The sequence below is a fragment of the Schistocerca piceifrons genome, chromosome 2, assembly GCF_021461385.2.
Source record: "Schistocerca piceifrons isolate TAMUIC-IGC-003096 chromosome 2, iqSchPice1.1, whole genome shotgun sequence".
NCBI classification, from domain to species: Eukaryota; Metazoa; Arthropoda; class Insecta; order Orthoptera; family Acrididae; genus Schistocerca; species Schistocerca piceifrons.
Window position 1 is genome coordinate 466,115,817 of NC_060139.1, and position 23,413 is coordinate 466,139,229.

At 37.6% G+C, this 23,413-nt stretch overlaps 1 protein-coding gene across 1 annotated transcript; it reads left to right on the top strand.

Moving 5' to 3' along the window:
- The first annotated feature begins 1,650 nt into the window (after nt 1–1,650).
- On the top strand, nt 1,651–23,136 carry LOC124776398 (40S ribosomal protein S8). Its single transcript, XM_047251375.1, has 6 exons — nt 1,651–1,746; nt 2,016–2,122; nt 2,425–2,524; nt 4,005–4,180; nt 22,635–22,764; nt 22,957–23,136. Exons 1-6 carry the CDS (start codon nt 1,743–1,745, stop codon nt 23,064–23,066), a joined length of 627 nt encoding a protein of 208 aa, XP_047107331.1. The 5' UTR covers nt 1,651–1,742; the 3' UTR covers nt 23,067–23,136.
- The last annotated feature ends 277 nt before the right edge of the window (nt 23,137–23,413 follow it).

The following is a 23,413-nucleotide window of genomic DNA, read 5'->3' on the forward strand; positions in this document are numbered from 1 at the left end:
CTGAGGTTAAGGGTCTTGGCAACAGAAATTAGCGACAAGACGTTAGAATTCTCCGAAGCAGTTTTGAAATAAGAGTTCAGTGAAATTATACTCAATACATACGAAGTTATCCAGACTGTCACGGAGAAGGATTTCTTGAAGGCAAAAAAAAGCAACTCCTTGATGGGCTATATCAATTGACAAAGTTTCTTGTTTTAGATTTGTCTGGAACTTGATATATTCTTCGAAATTATAGCTGTGGCCATTTGCCTGTATTTTGCTGCAGAGTCGGAATTTTCAGTTCACTACCTGCAGTCTATCAACAATCTATTGTAGACTTTTGTAATAGTGTACAAAAGTCGATTACATACTATTGAAAGGGATTCATAGTCCATCTCGAAAGTTTTACTTCTGGTACTGTGGTAATGAATTTCCTGTTTTATGAACAACATATTTTTTTAGGAGGTAAAACAAGTGTCCTTATTTCCCTGATGGCACTGCTGTAAGATCAGACATTGTCAGCTTGTCACACTATTCTGACTGTACTTTTCCTTAGAATAAATAGGGCCTACATTTTTGCTATGCTGACACATAATATCATGGCGTAGGACAGTACTGAGTGGAAGTGTACAAGCAATCCCGTTTGCAAGATTTTATAATGAGAGAGAATTTTAGGTGCAAAGCAAACGGTACTGAAAATTTTTGTTGTGTTATGCTAGTGCCAGTTCAGTTTGGTGAAATTCTGTCAGTGGCATCTGAAAGAGAAATCAGGTGTACTCATGGATTAATATCTGCAGTCAATTCTCTCGGCTGTTACTTATGTGTTTCATAGGTAAATGTATAGAGTTACAAAAGACGAGTAATAGTTTCTGTTATAGACCTTAAATTTAGTTTCTTGTGATCAATCTTCATTGGAATCACTCAGAAAGCAAAGGACGTCGAAATACTACAAACGAGGCTTATATATTTCGCTGTTCTAGGTGCCAGTTTGAGTAGATTTCGTTAGTTTGCTGAGATCTCTGCGGTAAACAATCCGCAATGAATTTATTAAGTGCAGCAATGAGATCTCCAAAGCACTGATGCGCATCTAGCAGTTTAAAATTTACTGTGCACACACACATTTCCACAAATCTGGTGCTCTAAAGCAATAATATGTCTGCACAAATTTTATGTGTGGAGAACAGATCGTTGCATAGGAGTGGCCTATATTTCTGCAGATACAGAGAATACAATGATGACTTTTTGTAGTATGTTACACTGTAGAAAATACTACAACCAGCGATAAGTTGTTTTGAAAAGGTTTTACTGTACCATTACTAGTTTCGGGCCTGAGTCTATCATCACATGGAAGCATTGATTTCCTTGCAAGTTTCTCACTTATATCAACGCTACCATCTGATGATGGGCTCAGACACGAAACCAGTAATGGTACAATTATGTCATTAAAAAAATCCCCTCTGTGGCTGGTTGCAGCATTTCCTACATTGTGATTTACGAAATCTGCTGCGTTGTTCTCTAACCAAAATTGATAAAATATTTTTGTAAGTATCTTTATGGAGTAAGATGTCGTCAACAAAATATTTTTGCTTCAGGTTATATTCGAAATTATCGAGAAATGTATCTATGCTCCATATCGTTCCAATTCGAATGACTGCATTCAGTAGTAGTAGTAGTAACTTTGGATTCTCAACATGCTGAATAGTCAGTGGTGATGTTGGTAGTCCGACTGTGTGAGCTTCCGGTTCTTTTACGTCTGCCGTAAGATGGGTGAGTGCTGTGTGTTTGTGGAAATCTGATTGCATCTATTTGTGAACAGAATAATCATATGTACAAGTTTCTGTATGTGCGAAATTGCTTAATAGTGTCTCCAGAACTGAAATGAAAATTATGATCAAAGCTTTGTTTCTAATTGTAAGGTTATTTAGCTGTGGGAAACATGTGGTTCTTCGTATCTAACACTGTTGTTTTTCTTATTTGCAGTAATTGTGTCCTGTGTAAAAACATTTTTGTCTTTATATATTTCTCTGTGTGAATAGGTATATCCCGGGACCATTGGCATAAGAGGAGAGCTACCGGAGGGAAAAGAAAGCCGCTCCGGAAGAAGAGGAAGTTTGAGTTGGGCAGACCTGCAGCAAATACAAAAGTGAGTGAAGAGAATTGTGCAGTAGTAGTTGTTGGTGGTGGTGGTAATGAACAAATCAGTAGTATTCTTTTGGACGAGGTTGATTTTGTGTACTGTTATTAACCAATGTAGCATCTAGAACTATTTAAATAGCGGTGCAAGTATTTACATTTCGTGTAGGATCATTTTTATTTCGTATGTCAGTGATAGTTTTCTTCAACGCAATTGGTTTTTTTGCTGAGTTGAGACATGCCATGTCGGTGGCAAGAAACTGCTGTCGACAGTTGAACTTTTTTGTCGCATTGATTATTGTGTCTTTCTAGCTTGGTCCAAGGCGTATCCACACCGTCCGCACCAGGGGTGGTAACAAGAAATATCGTGCTCTGAGGTTGGACCAGGGGAACTTTGCCTGGGGATCTGAAGGTAATAAAAATCTCAATGTGTAGCATGAATCAAGGTATTTGTTACAATGGTAATGTAATTCTTGGTTACTGTTTAAGTTGTAAAAATTGAACCTACCGATACTGTTATCGGATTGTGGATGTAAACTACTTCGACTCAAATGCACAATGGTATGTGCCATGACAAGAATTACTAGTTGCATTGAAAGTTTCTCAACCATATGTTGGGTATGCTATCCAAAGCAACATGCATTGGTGGTATGCTCTTGCCTTGCTCTATTGAACTTTTCCCATTTAATTAGGTTACAGTTGGAGCTAAAAACTTCTTTGGCAGTTTCACATTTGTGAATTGTTAGGCAGAGGTATAAAGGAAGTTCAAACTGACAAAAGAATCAGGATCTCACATTTGGTTTCGTAGTTTGATCAATGCACAGGATTGAGTGTTTTTTCTCGTGTTAGCAGAATGTGTGCTGCATAGGACTGACATGCAATTTCACATTACTTAGTAGTGCTTGTTGTGCGTACTGAAATTTGAGTAATTTCAGACCTGTTATCCTTACGACATCTCCACATATAACTGTCCCTGGTCTGAGACACTGGAACTTAAGCTAGCCTCATTTCTTCACAACACACTGAACACTTCACAAATTCGGCCAACAGGCCGATTAGCTGAAGAAATTTTTTTAGACAATGCATTGTCCCCTATTGTCGCAGACAACCGAGAACTGCTGACCATACCTATGAAAGACATAAACATAGCAATTTACGAAAATTCAGACATGACAAACAATAAAAACAAAAACGGTGACGACAAAACCAAACTCGTTAACTCACTGAAAAAGTACTGTGGATCACCCTGCATTTTTTGTAGTTTATGTATTACGCATCATATATCAAAATATTTGGAGACATTCCCATTAACTAAGTGTTTTCTGAATCTATCCTGCTGTTTTTTGACGAAAAGTGCTTTTAAAGAGTATGTAAATGTCATTAGGGTATGCTATTGATAAATCTGTTAACACAATATGTATGTGTTCAGTGACCTAAACTCTCAACCACACTACTTGTTGTACCCTACTGTCCATTTTATAATCATTGACCTGTGACTTTCAGCTCATATTTTTGGCACATTATGAACATTGGTATGTTATACATTGCCAGAATTGTGGAAATGTCTACTTTTATTTAGTATATGAATGTTACATCTTAACTGAAATGGGGGGACACAAGCAGTAATAACTTGGCTCTATTTACATTTGGACTTTTGTTTTTTCTTATTTTTTTTATTCCATCGCTATGTGAAAAGCAAGATGCTGCTATTGGTCTTACCATTGGTTAGAGTTAAGAAAACAATTGTTAGTAGCTGTAATATATGTAAAGCTGTGGTGAAGTGTAGTTGCATTCCAGGACAGCAGTACCGTGTTCAGTTTGTGTTGAGAGTAGATATTAGCTAGTTTACTTTGTGCATAAGTGTGCTGAAGAGTTTCTATAAATATTTCCAGGTTGCACGCGAAAAACGCGTATCATTGATGTTGTGTATAATGCTTCCAACAATGAACTAGTAAGAACAAAAACATTGGTGAAGAATGCCATTGTAGTGATTGATGCTGTACCATTCAGACAGTGGTACGAATCCCATTATGCTCTGCCTCTTGGAAGGAAGAAGGGAGCTAAATTGGTAAGCATGTTCAAATCTTATTCTGTAATGAAATGTAAAGCATACTTAGTAAAATTTAAATTGCTTCAGTTAAACTGAAAACATGAATGCTGTCAATCTTGCTTTAGTAAAAGATACTTTTTGTTCAGAGATCCTTAATTTGCTGTCACAGTTGCATGTTACATATGTTTTGGTCTAACAATATTTGTATCTATCAGACAGCACAAGTAAAAAATGTAAGAACTAAAGTTTTTACAGTTCTGTAGAGTAAAGGTGCTTAAAATGTTGTACATTCATGGGCCAAAGACTAGTAGGTTTGGTGGAGCTCTCCTTTCCAGTCCATCCATTTGAATATGCTGTCATAAAATTTGGTCTTCTTGGCCATTTTTATCACCCATGCTTTACTACATTAACAAGTTAACTATTCTGTGATGTATCAGTTTTTGTTGGCAGTTCAGTCATTAATTATTTGGGCTGCACATGTAATCCTAGGTTTGTGTGTCTTCCTGTCACTGCTGTTTTCCTTCCATAGAAATCACGTTTTTGAAGGAACAGTTGAGTGTGATGGCAAATAAACTTGTCATCTGGCAACTTGAAAATCTGATAAGAATGTCTTATTATTTTGAGAAACTGGTAGGAAGTAGTCACAGCATACTCTACCAATATGTTAAGTGGTCTGCCCACTCAGTTCACATGTAAATATAATTATGCAGTGACTAGGACAATTAAAGGCTACCAGTAATTTTGTTTGGCAAAATTCCTCATGCACTCAAGACATTTATTTGGTTTTCTCTGAATAAACTGACAGATTCGTGATGCTTCATTTTTCATAAAAAGCTATGTATACTTTTCAGTTAATCTTTCTTGGGATTTGTGTATTCTGGCACCTTTTAAAAACCCAAATCTGTGTTCAAGAATTTACAGAGGAGAATCATACTAACATACTATTCTTTGACCATTGCACAGTTCCGTATGGACAACTAAGCATCAATGGTGTACAGAAATAACTGAAAGTTGGAATCAGAAGGTTGCCAGGTCCAGATAGAATCCCAATTCAGTTTTAAGAGTACTCTATGCCATTTACCCCCTTGCATTGCAGTTACTGCTAATCTCTTGCCCAGTGAAAAGTAACAAGTGACTAGACAAGTGCAGGTGGCTCTTGTGTACAGGAAGGGTAAAAGAATGGACTGGCAAAATCAGACCAGTATCATTAACATAGGTTTGCCATAGAATTCTAGAAGATATTCAAAGTTAAATTCCCCCCCCCCCCCCCCCCCCCCCCTCCTGATAGTGTCCTCAAGGTTTAACTGTCTTTGGAACAGAGTTGTAGATGACCTTTGTACACTGGAGATCAGATCAGATGTGTTGGGAGTGCTAAGTTTGTCTTTCTCACCTCCTGAGGGCCCTTGACTCCTCCACTTACAAAGACTGGGGAAGGAGATTTCTTTCTGCTGGGTGCCAGTGCACAGGGGTGTAATAGGGAAAGAAAGCTGGACGTAGCAGACAAATAGTAGTCATGATCCTCAGATACTTCAGTGTACCATCCCTCTAAATGCTATTGCCTTGCTGTTGAGATAGTGTCACTGTGAAGAAGAGTGGCTGGAAGTAACTGACAATAAGCTGGGTCTAGGAAAGTCAGGAATGCTGCTGTGGCGTACCTCCTTGCAGCCACATGGGTATTTGTTTTGACCACACCTCTGACATGACATGGCTTCTTGCTCTGGTGAGAGGACCCTCCAAGGTGTGGTGCTTCTGCCATACAAATCAGTCCCCACCACATCTTACTGTACTGAGATCTATTTTCAGGCTAAAGATTGGCAGATAATTTGCTGATAGATTTGCCATCTGTTTTAATTGACAATCAAATGAATGTGGCATGACTTAATGTTTTGTTCAGCTTGTTGCCCATAGTTTTTGTGCAATGTATTTGTGTTATCAGGGTGGTTGGCTCATCTGTGTTTTAAATGATCAGTCAGCCACATATTCCTGTGAATCTAATACACGTTTCATCTTGTTTTGCTTAAGTTCTATAACATGTGAACACTTTTACCAATCACTTCCATGAAGTTAGTGCAGTTGTGCAGGTGATGATAGTATAGATTAGGGGAGCGTGAATGGAATTTCTCAGATTGTTTTCCCTCTCTCCTCACATTTTGTCAGTTTTAAGTACATCTTGTCTAACATTGCTGTCAAAGTAGCAGGCTTGGGATTGAAATGAAGATGTGTAGCATAATTTTTTATGATTTGTAAAATCATTCATTTTTGAAATTGTAAGACAGAAGTTTACACTACTGACGTTAAGTCAGTACTGCTGCACTTTCTTGCACCGTGCTGAAGACAACCAAATGATGCCGTTAATTGTTCATGTTGGCTTCATGTTTGATGTATCACCCTTCCACAGACACATATTTCTAATAAATATTGTACGCTATGATGGTTATTCATGCGATGCTGGAGTAGTTTCCACAGGAACGAAGCAACAGGCAACAAGACACAGCCGGCACCAATATCGTGGCATCTTGCTGCCAGCCTTCTCACAGATTTCTAACTACATTATTACTTTACTACAGAGTGGAAAGAGAGATGTCCCTCCTCCTGGCTTTGTTGGCTCCATTTTATATGCAGCATTGTATGTCCAGAAATGCCCCAAACATAAACAGGGCAGTGACTGCATTTTTTTTAACCACTAACTTTCCAAAATGTGTGCCATATTTTACTTCAGTTTGAAGTTTAACAATTACTATGGGCAATAGTGATAAGAAACTACATTGAAACGCTGCTTTTACACTTTCAAGGGACTTCAAAAAATAGTGTAAAATATGGGAAATTACATTTTAAACTGCAGAAGTGACTTGCGACACCTCCTTGCATTTTTCCACTTCTATTTTAGAGGGAAACATTCCACGTGGGAAAAATATATCTAAAAACAAAGATGTGACTTACCAAACGAAAACGCTGGCAGGTCGATAGACAAACAAACAAACACAAACATACACACAAAATTCAAGCTTTCGCAACAAACTGTTGCCTTATCAGGAAAGAGGGAAGGAGAGGGAAAGACGAAAGGAAGTGGGTTTTAAGGGAGAGGGTAAGGAGTCATTCCAATCCCGGGAGCGGAAAGACTTACCTTAGGGGGGGAAAAGGACGGTACGCGCGCGCACACACACACACGCGCACGCACGCACACACACACACATATATACAGACACAAGCAGACATATTTAAAGACAAAGAGTTTGGGCAGAGATGTCAGTCGAGGCGGAAGTGCAGAGGCAAAGATGATGTTGAATGACAGGTGAGGTATGAGTGGCGGCAACTTGAAATTAGCGGAGATTGAGGCCTGGTGGGTAACGGGAAGAGAGGATATATTGAAGAGCAAGTTCCCATCTCCAGAGTTTGGATAGGTTGGTGTTGGTGGGAAGTATCCAGGTAACCCGGACGGTGTAACACTGTGCCAAGATGTGCTGGCCGTGCACCAAGGCATGTTTAGCCACAGGGTGATCCTCATTACCAACAAACACTGTCTGCCTGTGCCCATTCATGCGAATGGACAGTTTGTTGCTGGTCATTCCCACATAGAATGCGTCACAGTGTAGGCAGGTCAGTTGGTAAATCTGTTTGTGTTTCTATCGACCTGCCAGCGCTTTCGTATGGTAAGTCACATCATCTTTGTTTTTAAATATATTTTTCCCGCGTGGAATGTTTCCATATATATATATATATATATATATATATATATATATATATATATATATATATATATATATATATATATATATATATATAAGGGGACTTACCGAACAAAAGCGCTGGCAGGTCGATAGACACACAAACATACACACAAAATTCAAGCTTTCGCAACAAACTGTTGCCTCATCAGGAAAGAGGGAAGGAGAGGGGAAGACGAAAGGAAGTGGGTTTTAAGGGAGAGGGTAAGGAGTCATTCCAATCCCGGGAGCAGAAAGACTTACCTTAGGGGGAAAAAGGGACAGGTATGTTTCCTTCCATTATATATATATATATAAAACGTAGGAAATGTTTCTTATGTAATAAAAACTGGGACTGATTACTGTCTGGGAAATAGGAACATTTGGCTCAGTTTCATACGTCATAATCGATAATTTTGTAATCCTGCAGCTGTTATTATTTAAATAACGAATTATTGCACTAGTTACGTATTTTCTCATGCTTAGAATGTTGTTTCAAGAATTTTTTCTCGTTGTGAAGTGCAGATACTTACAGAAGTATTTTGGCTACTATGCCGCCTTGAAAACCACACACATACAAACTATCACACTGTTCATATAACATCACATAAAAAACGTAAGTAAATACTGTGATTAACAAGAATAAATTCTCAGAACACATTTGGCTCAGTGTGAAGAAAACACCTAACCAGTGCTGTGTTTTTAGTTTAACATATGAGCAACGCAAAGTGAATGGCGTTATCAACTAGCACCACAAGTGGCTGGCCAAATGCTGAAATGCGCTAAATATGGTTCGACAAAGGTGTCAAGACGATTACAATAACAAAACTGCATTTGTGCAATAGACAGTTTGGAAATGGTTGTGGTTGGTCATGACATCTTCATTCGAATGAATCTAGCTACTCCCATCAGCCACCCCAGCAAGTATAGCTTGGCAGCGGCGGGAGATATGGCACGAATTGTTCAAATTTTCTCATTTACTGGTCCAAATCTGGTGAGTGAAGTGCCCTGGTATCAAGAAATTTAACAACGTAATATTTGTAAACACTAGTGGAAGGCCAAGATCAAGCATCTTTTTTCCCCCGGGGAATGCGTAAATTGCGGGAAAATTTTTAAGATGTTGACACAAAATCAGGTGCAAATTAGCATTGTGGACATACAAAGTTTGACAGGAACGATAAAAAAATGTCGCAAACAGCAGGAAAACGTTAATTCTGGGAATGTAAAAGCTGGGTTATACAATAGTTCATAACAGTGATGTCAGACCAGGAAAGGCAAGAAAATTTTTTACGAAATGAGTTTTCTCAAAACTCAATGAGAGATTGCACAGCAAATCCCATAACAGGTTTTTAATATTTTATGTGAAACATGAGAAACTAGATACACAAATGGATGTAGCATTGCTTCACTTACATAAAGCCATTTTTTAGGCACATTAGATGACTCGAAATTACTGTCCCACGCATTCTATGGTAGTTGCATGATGCAACTAGTACTCATTGTTACTCTGAGTGATACAGAGAAGTGTGAATTGGTCACTTGAACTACGTTTCTGTGCACTCTGCCAGTGAGAGTTGCTTTTGGGTTGTGTTGTGAGTAACCTCACATACACTGTTGTCTTCTCATTGAGGGGGGCACATAACCCGCCCCCATTCAGCTTGGTGCCAAGATATTTTATAGAGGAAGTTTGCAGTTCTCATTTGTGCTGAGACTGAATTACTCTACATGGTTCTTGTGGGGCAGATTGTGGCAAAACAAAACCATTTGTTTGACATTCCTGGACATAATTTCCTCTGAATTGATTACAATCACTGTACATTGTGATTGTAGTCTTATCATACTGAACATTGCTGGCACTTGTTTGCTAGTTTGCTGTTCAGTATTCTCATGTACTAGTATTTTAGTTACAGCTTAAACGTGACTTTATCCTTGATCTGTACCCATTTGTTTTCTCAAATAAAGGAATTCAGAGAAACACTTATGCTTAATGATGATCAACTAATTGAGGTTGTTTGCAGCTATCATTGTTTTTATGATAGCTTCATGGATAACCTGTATGTCATAGTTACTCTGAAAGCATAAGCTGAAGTTGTCACACTCATACTCCACAAATTTCGTACGTTAAATGGGGCTCTGAAATGCAAAGCTACTAGATTTTCCAGTATGTACTACTACAGCTGATGCAGTATAGTTCAGAGTTTTTTTCTGATGGAAGAATTTGCATCATGTTTATGTATGCCTAAAAACAAAAAGAAAAGGATAACTTTTTATAGCTTGCTAATATTACTCGTTTAGAAAAGTTTGTGTGCTTCTGTATCTTTTGGGGGATATTTGAAAAAATATCTTAAGATCATATTAAAGAGTTCATTAGAATGAGGCATCTCCATTGGTTTGTGGAAATGTTACCTCATCAGCTATAGTAAAATCACACCTCAGTGACAACTTGATAAAAAGTTGGGGTAGGTGTCTAGAAGTGACTTGGTGCATAGCTGTACAGAAACCCCCTTCTTTCACCAAAATGCTAGTGTACAAATAACAGCAGACAGTTTTCGGCTCAAGTGTATGAAATGCTTTTTTGTGGTATTCTTGTGCCGTGCCACCAAGGGATAGCATAAGGTGTAATGGATAAGACATAAGGTGTAATGGATAAGAGGCTGTAGCGGAGTTGGCAGAGGAGGCCTGGGGAAGATGGTGGCATCAATGTATGTGCTTAGAGATACGGCATGTAAGTTGGTGAGGAGCAGAGGACAGGTGGAGAAGGGGAAAGGGACACTGGAGAGAAATGAATCTAATTCAAATAGGTAGGCTAATGAAACTTAGAGCTGAATTTCAAAGATAATAGCATGTCTTGCACTTGTGTAAAATTCAAACTGCTAAGTTTTCCTTTTGCAATGTCACTTTCTGTCCCTTGTCTTTGGCCACAATTCACTACTTCCATGTGTTTGGTTTCACTTTTGTGAACTTCTGCTTTACATAAAGCTGTAAGTCACACTGAAGAGCAACATCCTGTGCATAAAACACCTGATAACCCATGTTGTCTTTGTATATACCAGGACTGAATGGACATTACGAAACTAATACATAATGTCTAATGTCCAATAAGGTGTAGATGCCCTGAGGCAACTGCAAAATCCTGCAAAAATCCAAGAATTTTACTATTGGCTGGTTTCAATTGCTTGCTGAATTTCAAGTGCACATTTTTGTCTTATGGCATGTATGATATAATGCCATAACACCACCACATGAGGTAGTACAGTACTGGTGGTCCCAAAAAACAGAGCTCCTGAAAACCACATCTAAAAGCTTAATACCATGTAGGGCGTACTTCATGGTGAATCTGTACATACAAACATGCACTTTAAGCTGAATTACGCATTTTAGTATGGTTTACAAAATTCCGATGCTCTTGAAGTATTCTGAAGGCCTGTTTCTTTTATAACGTAATGTAAGCTCTTAGTGCTTTATACATAACATACATAAATATTAACTTGTAGATGACGAAGCAAACAAATTGGTCAGTAGTGTTCAATAAAATGTTTTATTTCAAATATATTGACAGCTGCAGCAGAATTTTACATATCTGCCTTCCATGAAACAATGTTTTTAGATCACAAGACATCTTTCAACATTTGTCTGGTACCTTTTCTAGGCTCGACGTTATTCCTTAATTTTTGTTGTTTGAGTCTTAAATTTACAGAATATCACTCTTCGGTAATTTATAGACTGGCAGCACACCTTGTTTTATCAGTACCTCCCCACAAGACTAGTATTTACTCCTAGGATAGAATATACTGTCAATTTCAATGTTTCTTGGCTTCAGATAACTTAATTTTTTTACAGCATTAGAAAAAAAATCATGAACTTACTGTCCTTAATTGTGGCCTAAAGAACTGTTACCAAGAAATCTATATTTCTTCTTACCAGCTTTTTGCAATACTGTGTGGTTGTAAACCGGATACGAAGTGCTACATAACAGTATTGCAGAATACGAATAAAAATGTCAAGTCACTGCATACTGAAATATTAGGATCCTTTGAGGTGTAGGTCTAGTTTTGAAATGAATATTATGCCAAGGACTGCTTTCTTATTTTGCAATCATTATCTGTAAAGGATATGATAACTTGTCATAAGGACAAAAACTGTTGGTCCCCTCCAAAACAATGTGCTGCAGTGCTTCACATGGTCCTGTGATGCTGCACTACCTATGAAATTCCAAGCAAAAGGTGTACCAACAGAGCAGACAACAAGCACAGCCTTCCTAAGTCACCATAGCAGTGTATGTACAGTAACACATGTTTCCTGGCACGCTGGCGACTATTGAAACGAATCTATTTTTAACAAGTTGTTGAAAAATATTGTTAATGGTGGTTTGAGAAGTGTTACTTTCAAAGTAATTTACTTTTTCACACGAATTACATTGTGGGGATGTGCAATGAATTTCGTAAATTACAGGGCATTTCACTCTCCTTCAAAACGTAACATATTGAGGACCAGCAGTGTAGAAGAATTTTGGGCACAGAAGACTAGCCATTTACGTCATTATTTCAAATTCTACTGACACATTTATTTGATATATCTGAAAGTGTAATGTGCAAAAAAGAGCATTATTTGTGAAAGCTTAGCTTTGCTATTAGCTATATTGTATTTATATTAATTCTTCTTATTTGTGTGTTTGTGCTACTTCAGTGATCTTGCTGTTGGCTGGGGCAAGACCATGACACATGAACTATGATTACCTGATAAGTGCATCACAATCTAAATTTCGGTGCTTTGGAAACTAATGTGATGTATTTGGTAAAGTTCATATTAATACTTCTGTAATGATCAAATTCGCAGTGTAAAAGTTACTGCAGTGCCTTTTTAACCAATGAATCTGGGAATTTTTTCCGTGTCTACTTATACACCATGTCTTAGTCTTTCAACAACATGCTCATGCTGAAGGTGGGGAGGGGGGGGGGGGATTACTTTGCCTAAGCACAGAAATTGATGGCAATAGCACATTGAGGTAATAGAACACAGCTGTGTGTTTGTGGCATCATAGCTTCTTCAGAGACTGCACTCAAACAGTCTTTCAATTGTCAGGAGAAATATGTAAATAGGAAAGCAAATTATCTGTAATGGAAGATTTTGTTAAAGAAGCGTTCGTGTGGACTGTTAGTGTACTGCAATGGATGATAGTGCCCTAGGGCCACTACAGTCCACACTTAGCAGTAAAACACAATGGAATATGAGAGCTTGGAAATGTTTGCCCCCTTGTAAATATTAGTTCAAAGGACCATAAAAAAGGTACAAATTTTTAATGGAACAACTGGATACAGCCTCCTTGAGAGCTTAATTTTTGGAGACTGCCTTTATTGGATATGGAGGGCAATTTGCCTGTAATTTATCTGAACAAATCTTGGGTTTTGCAAGACCAACTGAACAAATACTTGGCAAGACTCAAAGGGAAATGGTAGCCTGAAAATATCTACATGAATATTGGTGTTTTGGGTGATGGCTATACTAATGAAGTCAGCAAGAGCTCGGAGTATGATCCCTTATGGGCATTAAAAAATATTAAAGTGGGTTATTGGAACAAGAGTCCTGGCAGCAGCATGGCAGTTCTGGTGCATTGCCATGCATAGTCACTAGTAAATCTTGTTCGTGAGTGACAGGGTACACTAACAACTTAAAATTGTTCCAAAAATTAATTTTAGTATTTTCTTAACTTGTCGAAAGTTTGAGGTCCAATGCAATGCAAATTCCTTTTGTTGTGCAGGTGAAATTTTCACCTTTTACAATTTTTTTCTGAATGTTTTCATAACATCACCTCCACCTATATGATGTGAGAATGTTTGTACATGTTTCAGAGTATTGGTTTTCCACTGTTTCTGCAGTTGAAGCAAATATTTTTCTTCAGTTTTTTGGAACACTAGTTTCTTTGTAACCATTGGCAATTTTCTTTTGGAAAAGTACTGCATAATATTTTAGACTAAAATAGTTGTATGACATTTTTGGGAATTTACATTAACATTTGAAATCTGCTAACTGGCAATCGTGTAGTGAATGTGTGAAAGTCGTCTGCAAATGCAGACTTCAATTTGCCTTTGTGTAAATGAGGCTTCATATGCCAACATATGCTGATTTGTTCATCAGCTAACTATAGGAAATCGTAGCCACAAGATTTTAAACAGACTAGTCTGTTTTAGGGTCATTCATGTCTTCAATCTAGGTATAAAGTCAAGATAGACTGTTCTCATTTTTTATAACTCAGAAACTTCTTTCATTTTGCTTTCTCTCACCCCATTGTGCCATCATCTTAGCCTTCCCTGTGGATCCATATGTCCATAACAAGCATTGCCAGCAGGACCTAAACTTGACAACTGTAATTCCTTCTGTGCTAGTCTCTCTACTACTGTCTTGCCACTAGTGGATGGCTCATTAGCTGTGTTAGGACTCTATTATTCTTTATGCTGAAGGCAAGTAATACAAGCCAAACTTGGTGTACAAACAGGTTTTGTGTATTACATCCACATGACCCATCAGCCAATCACTCATACCAGCAGAAAAGGCACTTCCCAATCATCATCCAGTATCATCCTGGTCAGTTAAAACCCTAACCATGTCCTGGTCTATCCTTATGCCAGGATCACATACTTGTAAAAGACCCATGTTAATGACCTGCCTTAAGAACATGTCCAGTGTGTTCTATTCTAGGCTTGTCATAGACATTACTGAGACTGTGGAGTATGCTGGATTGGAACTAGACCTTGGAACCTCTGTCTGTTAATTGTTCTACCATCTGAGCTATCCAGGCAAGACTGTGTTATCATGTCGTAACAACTTTTACACCAGTGCTTATCAGATTTTCAAAAGTTACTGACTCTAATGCACTCCTAATCTAACAGGAATTTGTGCACTCTGCTGCAGAATGAAAATGGCTTCAGAATCTCATATTGTCAGATGTAGAGCCATTTGTGAAAGCAGTATGGTCCTAACTCGTGTCAGTTCCACATAACCTATGTTGACATTACCACCAAGCCATGGTTGTGAATGCAATGACCGTTGTCACTTTCCACACAGGTGGATGAGTATTGGCAAACTGGCAGTGTGTTCAGCTGTTCAACCAATGGTAGAGTACACTTTTGAGCACAGTGTACTAAAATGCTTTCATCACAACCCTTACGTTCCTGGTCTTGCAACAGATATCCTAAACAGCTGTAACCTTGCATCTTGTCAGTCTGCCTGACTCAGTGTTTTTGATGTTATAAGCCAGCCACACTTAAATACACTAAAGCTTATTTAAGGCAAAGGCCCATATAATTGTTCAGTGGCTAATAAGATCTGACTGGTGATTGATAGCTCTATAAAAAAAGACCTATGAAAGTACTCTGATAGACAAATATATAGCTGAAGTATGTAAAATTTAGCAATTCCACAAATTCTCACTGAACTAAGGCCATTGTGTAAGTGCTTATGTAGCCAGAAGTGGCAGTTATTGCAGTTTAGTTTATATCCGTTATATAAAGTTGATATGAGAGCTTTGCTTATATAACTCTGAGCTTTCAAGCCATTGGCCAAGAAGTGTTTATCGTCTCTCTTAAAAAAAGAATTATTTGGTTACTTATTAATTTCAGTTCAGGATGAAATGTCATGTTTACTTGTATACTGTTCATTTTTTGTAGGCTGAGTTAATCAACCTTTCTTTCTTTTCCCCATCATATTTTAACCAGATCTGCTGCGAAATTGGCATTAGTGCTGATAACCTCATTTCACACGTATACTTAAATGCTTAATATTATGGAATCTTATGTAGATTGCCATTTAGGTCTTTCATGATTAGGTTAGAAAGCAATTACCCACCGAAGCCTATTTCTACAGCAATGCTTATGTTAATTTAAGTGCTAGGATTGTTGAGCATTATCTTGGCATAATTGGTGTTCAGCTCTCCATAGTTGAGAATAATCCAACATTCATACTAAGCAGTAAACTTCGTGGAACTGCTACTTCTTAACACTTTGCCATCTTCACATCTGGTACAAATTTATTCGCTTGGCACCGTCAGCACTAATTCGGATTACTTGGCTTGGTGCTGGCCGTTCTTGACATCAGGAGATTATATTGTTACATTTTACTAATCTCTTCATTAGTTTTCATAAGTTCTCAACCTGTTCCCCTACTTTCATGATATTTCAAAGACATACATACCTAAATAAATACAAAATTTGTTTCATATATTTATTTGCATTGTCTTTGGTACTTAGTATCATGTTTCATATGATATGCAGCAAAACACTCAAAGATGTAATGCAATTCCACAAGACTTGCACATTAAGTTTTTTGTTCTTTTTTATGTTTATGTTTTTGGAACATACCTGGCAGTTTTATTGTTTTCGTTTATTCGTTTTGGAAATACGTAGGCCTGTTAGTTGGTGTTGCATTATGTGACCAGAAAGTCTGTCAACTGGATCAGGAGATGTATGCGATATAGTGGCAACCTCCAAGATTTGCTCCGCGCATTCATCGTAAATAATTGTATCGTCTCTTTCATCTGCCATGATGAAAGGGCACAAGTTCTTATGAAAACAAAACTTGATGTATATAACTTACTGTTACCTAAACAAAACACCAACAGAATGCAAATAGTACTGAAGTGTAGTGCTGTCTCCGGCCACTGCGCAATACTATGCACACAGCACCACTGTGGTGTCGCTGGCCATTGACCGCTAATTCACGCACAACACCACTGTGGTGTCGCCGGATGGCAGTGTTAATTTGGCAGATGCTACCTCTCCCTTGAATGCTCCATGACACCACTGTTCATGTGCTTCCCATTATCCGCCAGCCAGTGTGGCCGAGCGGTTCTAGGCGTTTGTCTGGAACCGCGTGGCCGCTACGGTCGCAGGTTCGAATCCTTCTTCTGGCATGGATGTGTGTGATGTCCTTAGGTTAGTTAGGTTTAAGTGGTTCTGAGTTCTAGGGGACATGACCTCAGATGTTTAGTCCCATAGTGCTCAGAGCCAGAGCCTTCCCATTATCCCATTCCATCCTTGTACTTCTGTCATACTTTGCAGCAAATCAGATTTTATGGGTGAGTATTATACATCTTGTTGAACTGTGTTGTTAAGAATAAGAAAGGTCACTGGATGGTGACCACCCTTCAAGCACTTGTTTGTATTAACCCTTCAGCCGCTTCAGGTGTGCTTACTGCATGCAGAGTTGAGTGCTGTGTTGTTGCCTAATGCATCTACCCCTGCTAAGTTGCTTGTCTATTTGCCAACCAAGAGGAACATAATTGTAGGTGTACAAATTAGATTCTGGCTGTTTGTTGTCTGTGAATTAAGTTGTTACGAGATTTAAAGATGACTTTTCTTTCAGTAGTTCAGTGCCATTTTTATAAGCCATTCTGATAGTTGTTACTTTAAATACATATCAGTATTTCATTATTCCATCATAACAAGTTGATAATGACTACTGTACTGCAGGTATTCTTGACTCTACTAAATAAAAATATAGAAGAAATTTGTCTTAGTTCAGCAAATGTTTCGCGATTACACTGTCTTGCTACTTCTTGTTTGTGTTCAGATTATAATGTTTTATTGTGCATGAGGATGACGAAAGCAATCAGTGGTAGTTTTTCTTTATAGTATTGCTGTACAAAAAGCAACCTGTTACTTCATATGAGAAGAAAACATGCTATAACTCCATTCATAAGAATGAACCTGATGTAAACAAGTACAAATGCAGTGATTGGTGAGAAGCCGTAGCACGTACACTGGTGTTGTGTTCTTGGAAGTAGATCCTACTTAACATACCATATTTTGTTACTTTGTCATGTTGTTACACAGTATGAAACTGGCTGAGGCTGCTTTCTGCTATGTAGTTAAACATGCCTGTGGAATATGGTTAAAAAATGCTGAGAAATAGGTTAACATTTTTCATATATTTACAGAAAAAATTGGCCTTGAAGTATTCTGAGGGACTGTATTTGATACAGTTGAGATACAAATACACACTCGATGTATTGTGGCGTGAGTAGTGCAGTTTTCATTTTGAGTATAAATTCTTAATTGTAAATATATTATGAAAGATTGTTAATAAATGTTGCTTAACCTAAGAAAACTAAGTCTAATTTTTTGGACAAAAATGAAAAATGTCCATTGTTTTGTACTACAGATGTAGTCTCACGCAAGCCAGAGTGATACATGTTGCAGAAACATGAAAAACAATCATTTCTGTAGCATCAAGCATACCATACAAATACTGCATTTTTACATTTGCAACTGTACCATTACAATATGAACTCAACAGAAGTGATCTGGAGCCAAGTTAAAGGATTTGTCATGAGAAACACTTCAACCGCCAGACGTAATGGAACAAAAGCACCCAGCGTTTTCACGTGCCATTGCCAAATGCAGGTGGGGCATAGAGTAGCACCTCATTAAAGAAGAGGAGAAAATGGTGCACCTTGGTGGCTTCATGTATTCTGTTGACTCGTTATCAATGTAGCAGATGAGTTCCAGAAATGAATGTGTTTAAATTTCCTTTACTTTACGTCTGTAGTCACAAACTTTTTGTCAACAGATTACTGGTTTCGGTCTATAATGACTATTTTCAGATCTGCAGCAAAACATGAGAAAACATGCACTAGCAAATTGTCTACAGCTTAAAACAATGAAATAGACCATAATGAAAAGTACTACTGACATATATACAATTGTGTGCTTAAGAGTATGAAGAGGCATACCTGTGTTATAAAAACAGTGTCCTAATGTACTGCAGCCATAGTGGAATTGTCAAATGTTAAAGCAAAATCAGCACCAGCATTGTCAGATATATAAAAAAACAGCAAATGCAAGAGTCATGTTGTCAGCAGCACTACTCTTGAAAACAAACTGCTGTACAGTAGCCACAAGATGTTTGTGTTGTAACTTCACCAGATATCACTACTGTAGGCATACATAAGTCTTCAGTGATTAATCGAACAACGTAAAATAAAGGGGATACAGTTGGTAAAAAATGTATTGGGCTTATAAGGTATTACTGGTACACGGCGACACCAATGAGATACATATGCCCAAGCAGTCGGTAGCATGCACCCAAAAAAAATTTTACTATTGAAGAGGGCTCCATTAACCACCTTGACATTACTATCAGAAAAGTTTACAACAAACATGAGTTTTCAATGTTTATAAAACCTACTTGTACGGGTAGGGTCATCATACCATACTTCCCAATATAAAAAGTCCTTCACCTCCATGGTTAAACAGCTTCTTCGTCGACCTTTGGATGAAAGAGAAACAAGTAGAGAACTCAGCATTCTAAAGCAGATGGCGGTAGCTAACAGCTTTTCTGTAAATGACGTCCCAAACCCTTACTGTAGGCTAAAGAAATGTGTAGCAGCAGGCAAGTGCACACACAAAATAGGACCAGTAAAGAAAACATAAAAACCATTTGTATGAAATTTAACAGCAAAATGCAGGTGCAGATAGAAAAATGTTTTAAAAATGTCAGATATGGCTTTCAGGTTAACACCACTGTAAAATTTTGAATAAAACATAAACTGAAAAGAAAGTATGAAAAGTATGGCTCTGGAGTGTACAGGATTGACTGCAGTAACTGTGACGAAGATTATATCATTCAAATGGGCTGCTCTTTTAACTTCAGGTTTAAAGAACATTCACAGCCATGGAACAAAACAGCTTTGGGACAGCATTTATCTGAAACTGGTCATTCTATAGGAAGCATTGAGAATTGTATGCATGTTCTCAACAGAGTGGAAAAAGGCCGTGCTCTTCATTTGTTACGAGCTTGAAATTTATAAAGCAAAAACGACAACCAACGAAACTGCTTAACTGTCGGAGCAATTTCGTGCGCAATGCCTTCTTTTCTTTGTTTGACAATGTTTTACTTCAGTTGCCATATGCCTTTATTATGTATAATTTGTTGATAGTGTCACCTAGTATAGAGTGCCTTACAGATTGACTTTTTGTACGTTGTGCACATAACTAGTATTTCCTTGATCCTTCTCTGTTTATATAATATACTGCATTCACTAGATTATCTTATTCATGCACTGGCACGGAGTTTTATCATTCTTTTCTTGCAACGGCGTGCCACAGGTTATGAGGGCCCTCTGGCAGTTACATTCCTCTAACCACTTCTCACCTTTGCGCAATTCTGGTGTTGGCGCTAACAGAGGGTGCTGATTATGTGTTGCAGTGTGTTTTCTTTCATTGTGGCTTCTTTAGCTATTTGTTTAATAGTTTTTATATTCTGTGCACTATGAAAGCTGTTTGTCATCATCTGTAATATTGGCACTTGAGCATATGTCGATTACTGTTTCTTAACTTGTCCTCTTTTATAACAATCTAACTTCTGTCTTATTTCATTTCATTGTTTTTATTGCTGTAATGCATCTTATGCCCTATGAGCCCATTACATACTTTACCGATTGTATCCCCCTTTGTTTTACGTTGTTCAATTAATCATTGAAGGCTTGTGTGTGCCTACAGTAGTGACATATGGTGATGTTATACAACACAAACATCTTGTGGCTACTGTATGGCAGTTTGTTTTGAACAGTAGTGCTGCTGACATGACTTTTGCCCTGCTGTTATGTATCTTTGATGATGCTGACATGCTGATTTTGCTTTTAACATTTGATGGTGTCACTATGGCTGCAGTACATTAGGACATTGTTTTTATAACACAGCGTTGCCTCTTCATACTTACAGTGCACAAATGTATGTATATGTCACAAGTAATTTTCATTATGGTCTATTTAACTGTTTTAAGTTGTGGACAATTCGCTAGTATATTTGTCTCATATTTTGCTGCAGATCTGAATATGGTCATTATAGACTGAAACCGGTAATCTGTTCACAAAAAGGTTGTGACCATAAATGTAGAGGAAATTTATTCTACATTTGGGTCACTGTTGTATTTGCAACAATGTCACAGCTTGTGAAATTTATTTTTTGGATTCTTATAAGGAAGATGCTAAGAGATTACCAGATGACTGACTGTAATTAATATCTTCAGTGGCTTCAGTATTAAACAGTATGGGGAAATCCCAGCAGTATGGTTTTGCATCACACATAGCTTGCTCAGAAAAGTTGCCCTGTGTTTAAGTTAGAAATTTTCATAACTCTTGTTTGTAATTAGAATATTGTGTTAGGTGACAAAGAGAGCATTGTATGCATGCTTTTTATCTGGTTACCCAAGAAGCATGTAGTTGTGCTATAGTTTTCCCGAATATTATTTCATTCTCTTTAACAATTAAATGGCATTTAAAGCCATATTGTTCCTCTGCTTGACTCTTTCTGTCCAGTACTGTGTGTGTGTGTGTGTGTGTGTGTGTGTGTGTGTGTGTGTGTGTGTGTGTGTGTGAGAGAGAGAGAGAGAGAGAGAGAGAGAGAGAGAGAGAGAGAGAGAGAGAAAATAAAACATATCCTTACGATCTTATTTGACTGTACTGGACAAAGCTTGGCTTCTGCTCCATGTGAAAGGAAATCAAGCAAACACAGAAGTGTACAGGGTGTAATGTTTACATCAGGTATATTCTTATGCTGGAGTATAATAATCCGACACCGTTCTCACATATTGGCATTTGTTGTGAACCACATTTTCAGTTCACTGCTATTGTAGCATGGAACTTAGTAATTTCATGAATGTTGTTTTGCTAGGTGGAACAATTCTTCACTGGAGCAAGATAGATTGCTTGTCCATGATAAGTGACTCTATGCACACAATACATCGATGGAACAAGTTTTGACCTATGGGAAATTTGGCAGTGTGTTCTTCAAATTCCTGAAAGTTCCATTTCTATTGGAAATGGATCACATGTTCTGTTAGGCAGAAATAACTGGTGCAGCTTCAGTATAATTCTGAAAATTAAGTGTGTATAATCTTGAAAGTCAGCCGTAGGTGACAAGATGTGTGTGGGCCAGAAAAGTTTAAGGAAATCTATGAAAATTGTATGTTTTGTGTTGTGCAATTATTAAGGCAATTGAAGACAAAAAATACAAACATCTTTAGTTGTTACATTACTATTTCAATAAAATAGATCATTGTTTGCCTCCAGTAACATTGTCAATGACAGAATGCTTGGATTGTTCTGTGGTTGAGAGTTGTCACAAAAGTAATTAACCAAATATATGATTAAGTGGACAAAGTGTTTCCAATAAAATTTTCCACTAAATTGTGTTTTTAAATCCTTCAATATACCTTTTATATTCTCAAGATTCGGTAAAGAGTAACCAGTGAAATGAAGTCTAATGCAGGAAATCAGATTACAGTGCTGTACAAAATGCAATTTAGCAGCCAAAATTATGAAAACTTACTGAGATAAGAGGTAGAAAACCCGCTGTATATTTAAAATTGTCAGCAGCAGCCAGATACCTAATCAGTGGCATGACTATACTTAATAGTACTTAGTAGATTGCAAAGAGGCCAGAGTTAAGTCAGAAGTATTAAAGGAAAACTGTCTCCACTTAAACTCGGTAGCGTCTGGGGACTTTTGGAGCATGAATAGTTTCCATATTTGGTTAACACATACAGCACTGGTGGATACTGCTTGATATGTACCTTGACTGTTTGACAAGCTGCTGATGTCATTGTATTTGACATACGGCTTATTGCATGGATCTCTAAATGTATTGTACAATGATGATTGTTGCGTGTCAGCTGACCATGTGATGACTTGGTTCAATAAGTGCCTGACATTATTGTTTCTTAATAAGGAAATTGGAGGTTAGTTTTTTGTATTAATACTGTTGATATTTCAGACTCCAGAGGATGAAGAAATTCTGAATAAAAAGAGATCAAAGAAAGTGGAAAAGAAATACAAAGCTCGACAGCGCTTAGCGAAAGTTGAACCTGCACTAGAAGAGCAGTTCCAGGCATCTAGAGTGCTTGGTAAGTGGATTTTGCCTTGATGTTTTAAATTTATTTTCAAGTTCACATTGATGAAATTTTAACATTGATGCATATCTAAGTGATGTGTTAAATGATTTTTGTCATAGTTACACTGAGTGGCAATAGATAAATGGTTTGGCATTTAATTTTGTTTCAAATGTAGTGAAAACTGAAAGGAACTTTTTTTTTCAGCGTGTATTTCTAGTCGACCTGGTCAGTGTGGGCGTGCAGATGGATACATCCTCGAAGGGAAAGAACTAGAATTCTACATAAGGAAAACAAAAGCTAAAAAGGGCAAATAAGGCACTAAAAATACTGTAATTTGTAAATGCTGACAAGGAAAATAAATTTTTTCTTGTGAACAGTCAAAAAGGTTTATTTGAATCCTTCCATTCATCTTCTCTCATTTCAGTATCCTTCCATCCATGTGGAATATGATTTTAAGTAATTATGGGTGATTTGCTGCAAACAGTCAAATCTTGAAATAGATGTGCACTTTGGAAATGTAAGATGCAATATCTAGAGTAAATGCTTTCATCCAGAAGTTTGTTAATTTGAAACAAGTTTGTACTGTTGTTGTGTTTCAAGCAGTTTTGTTTTGTTTAGTGGGGTTATCCCATTTTCCACCAGTTTGGTCAATTATGTTTGA

Excerpts from the sequence above, each read along its gene's own strand:
- LOC124776398 (XM_047251375.1), top strand. Across the intron at positions 2,123-2,424 it reads GACCTGCAGCAAATACAAAA|CTTGGTCCAAGGCGTATCCA; the intron begins GTGAGTGAAGAG and ends GTGTCTTTCTAG. Across the intron at positions 2,525-4,004 it reads CTTTGCCTGGGGATCTGAAG|GTTGCACGCGAAAAACGCGT; the intron begins GTAATAAAAATC and ends AAATATTTCCAG.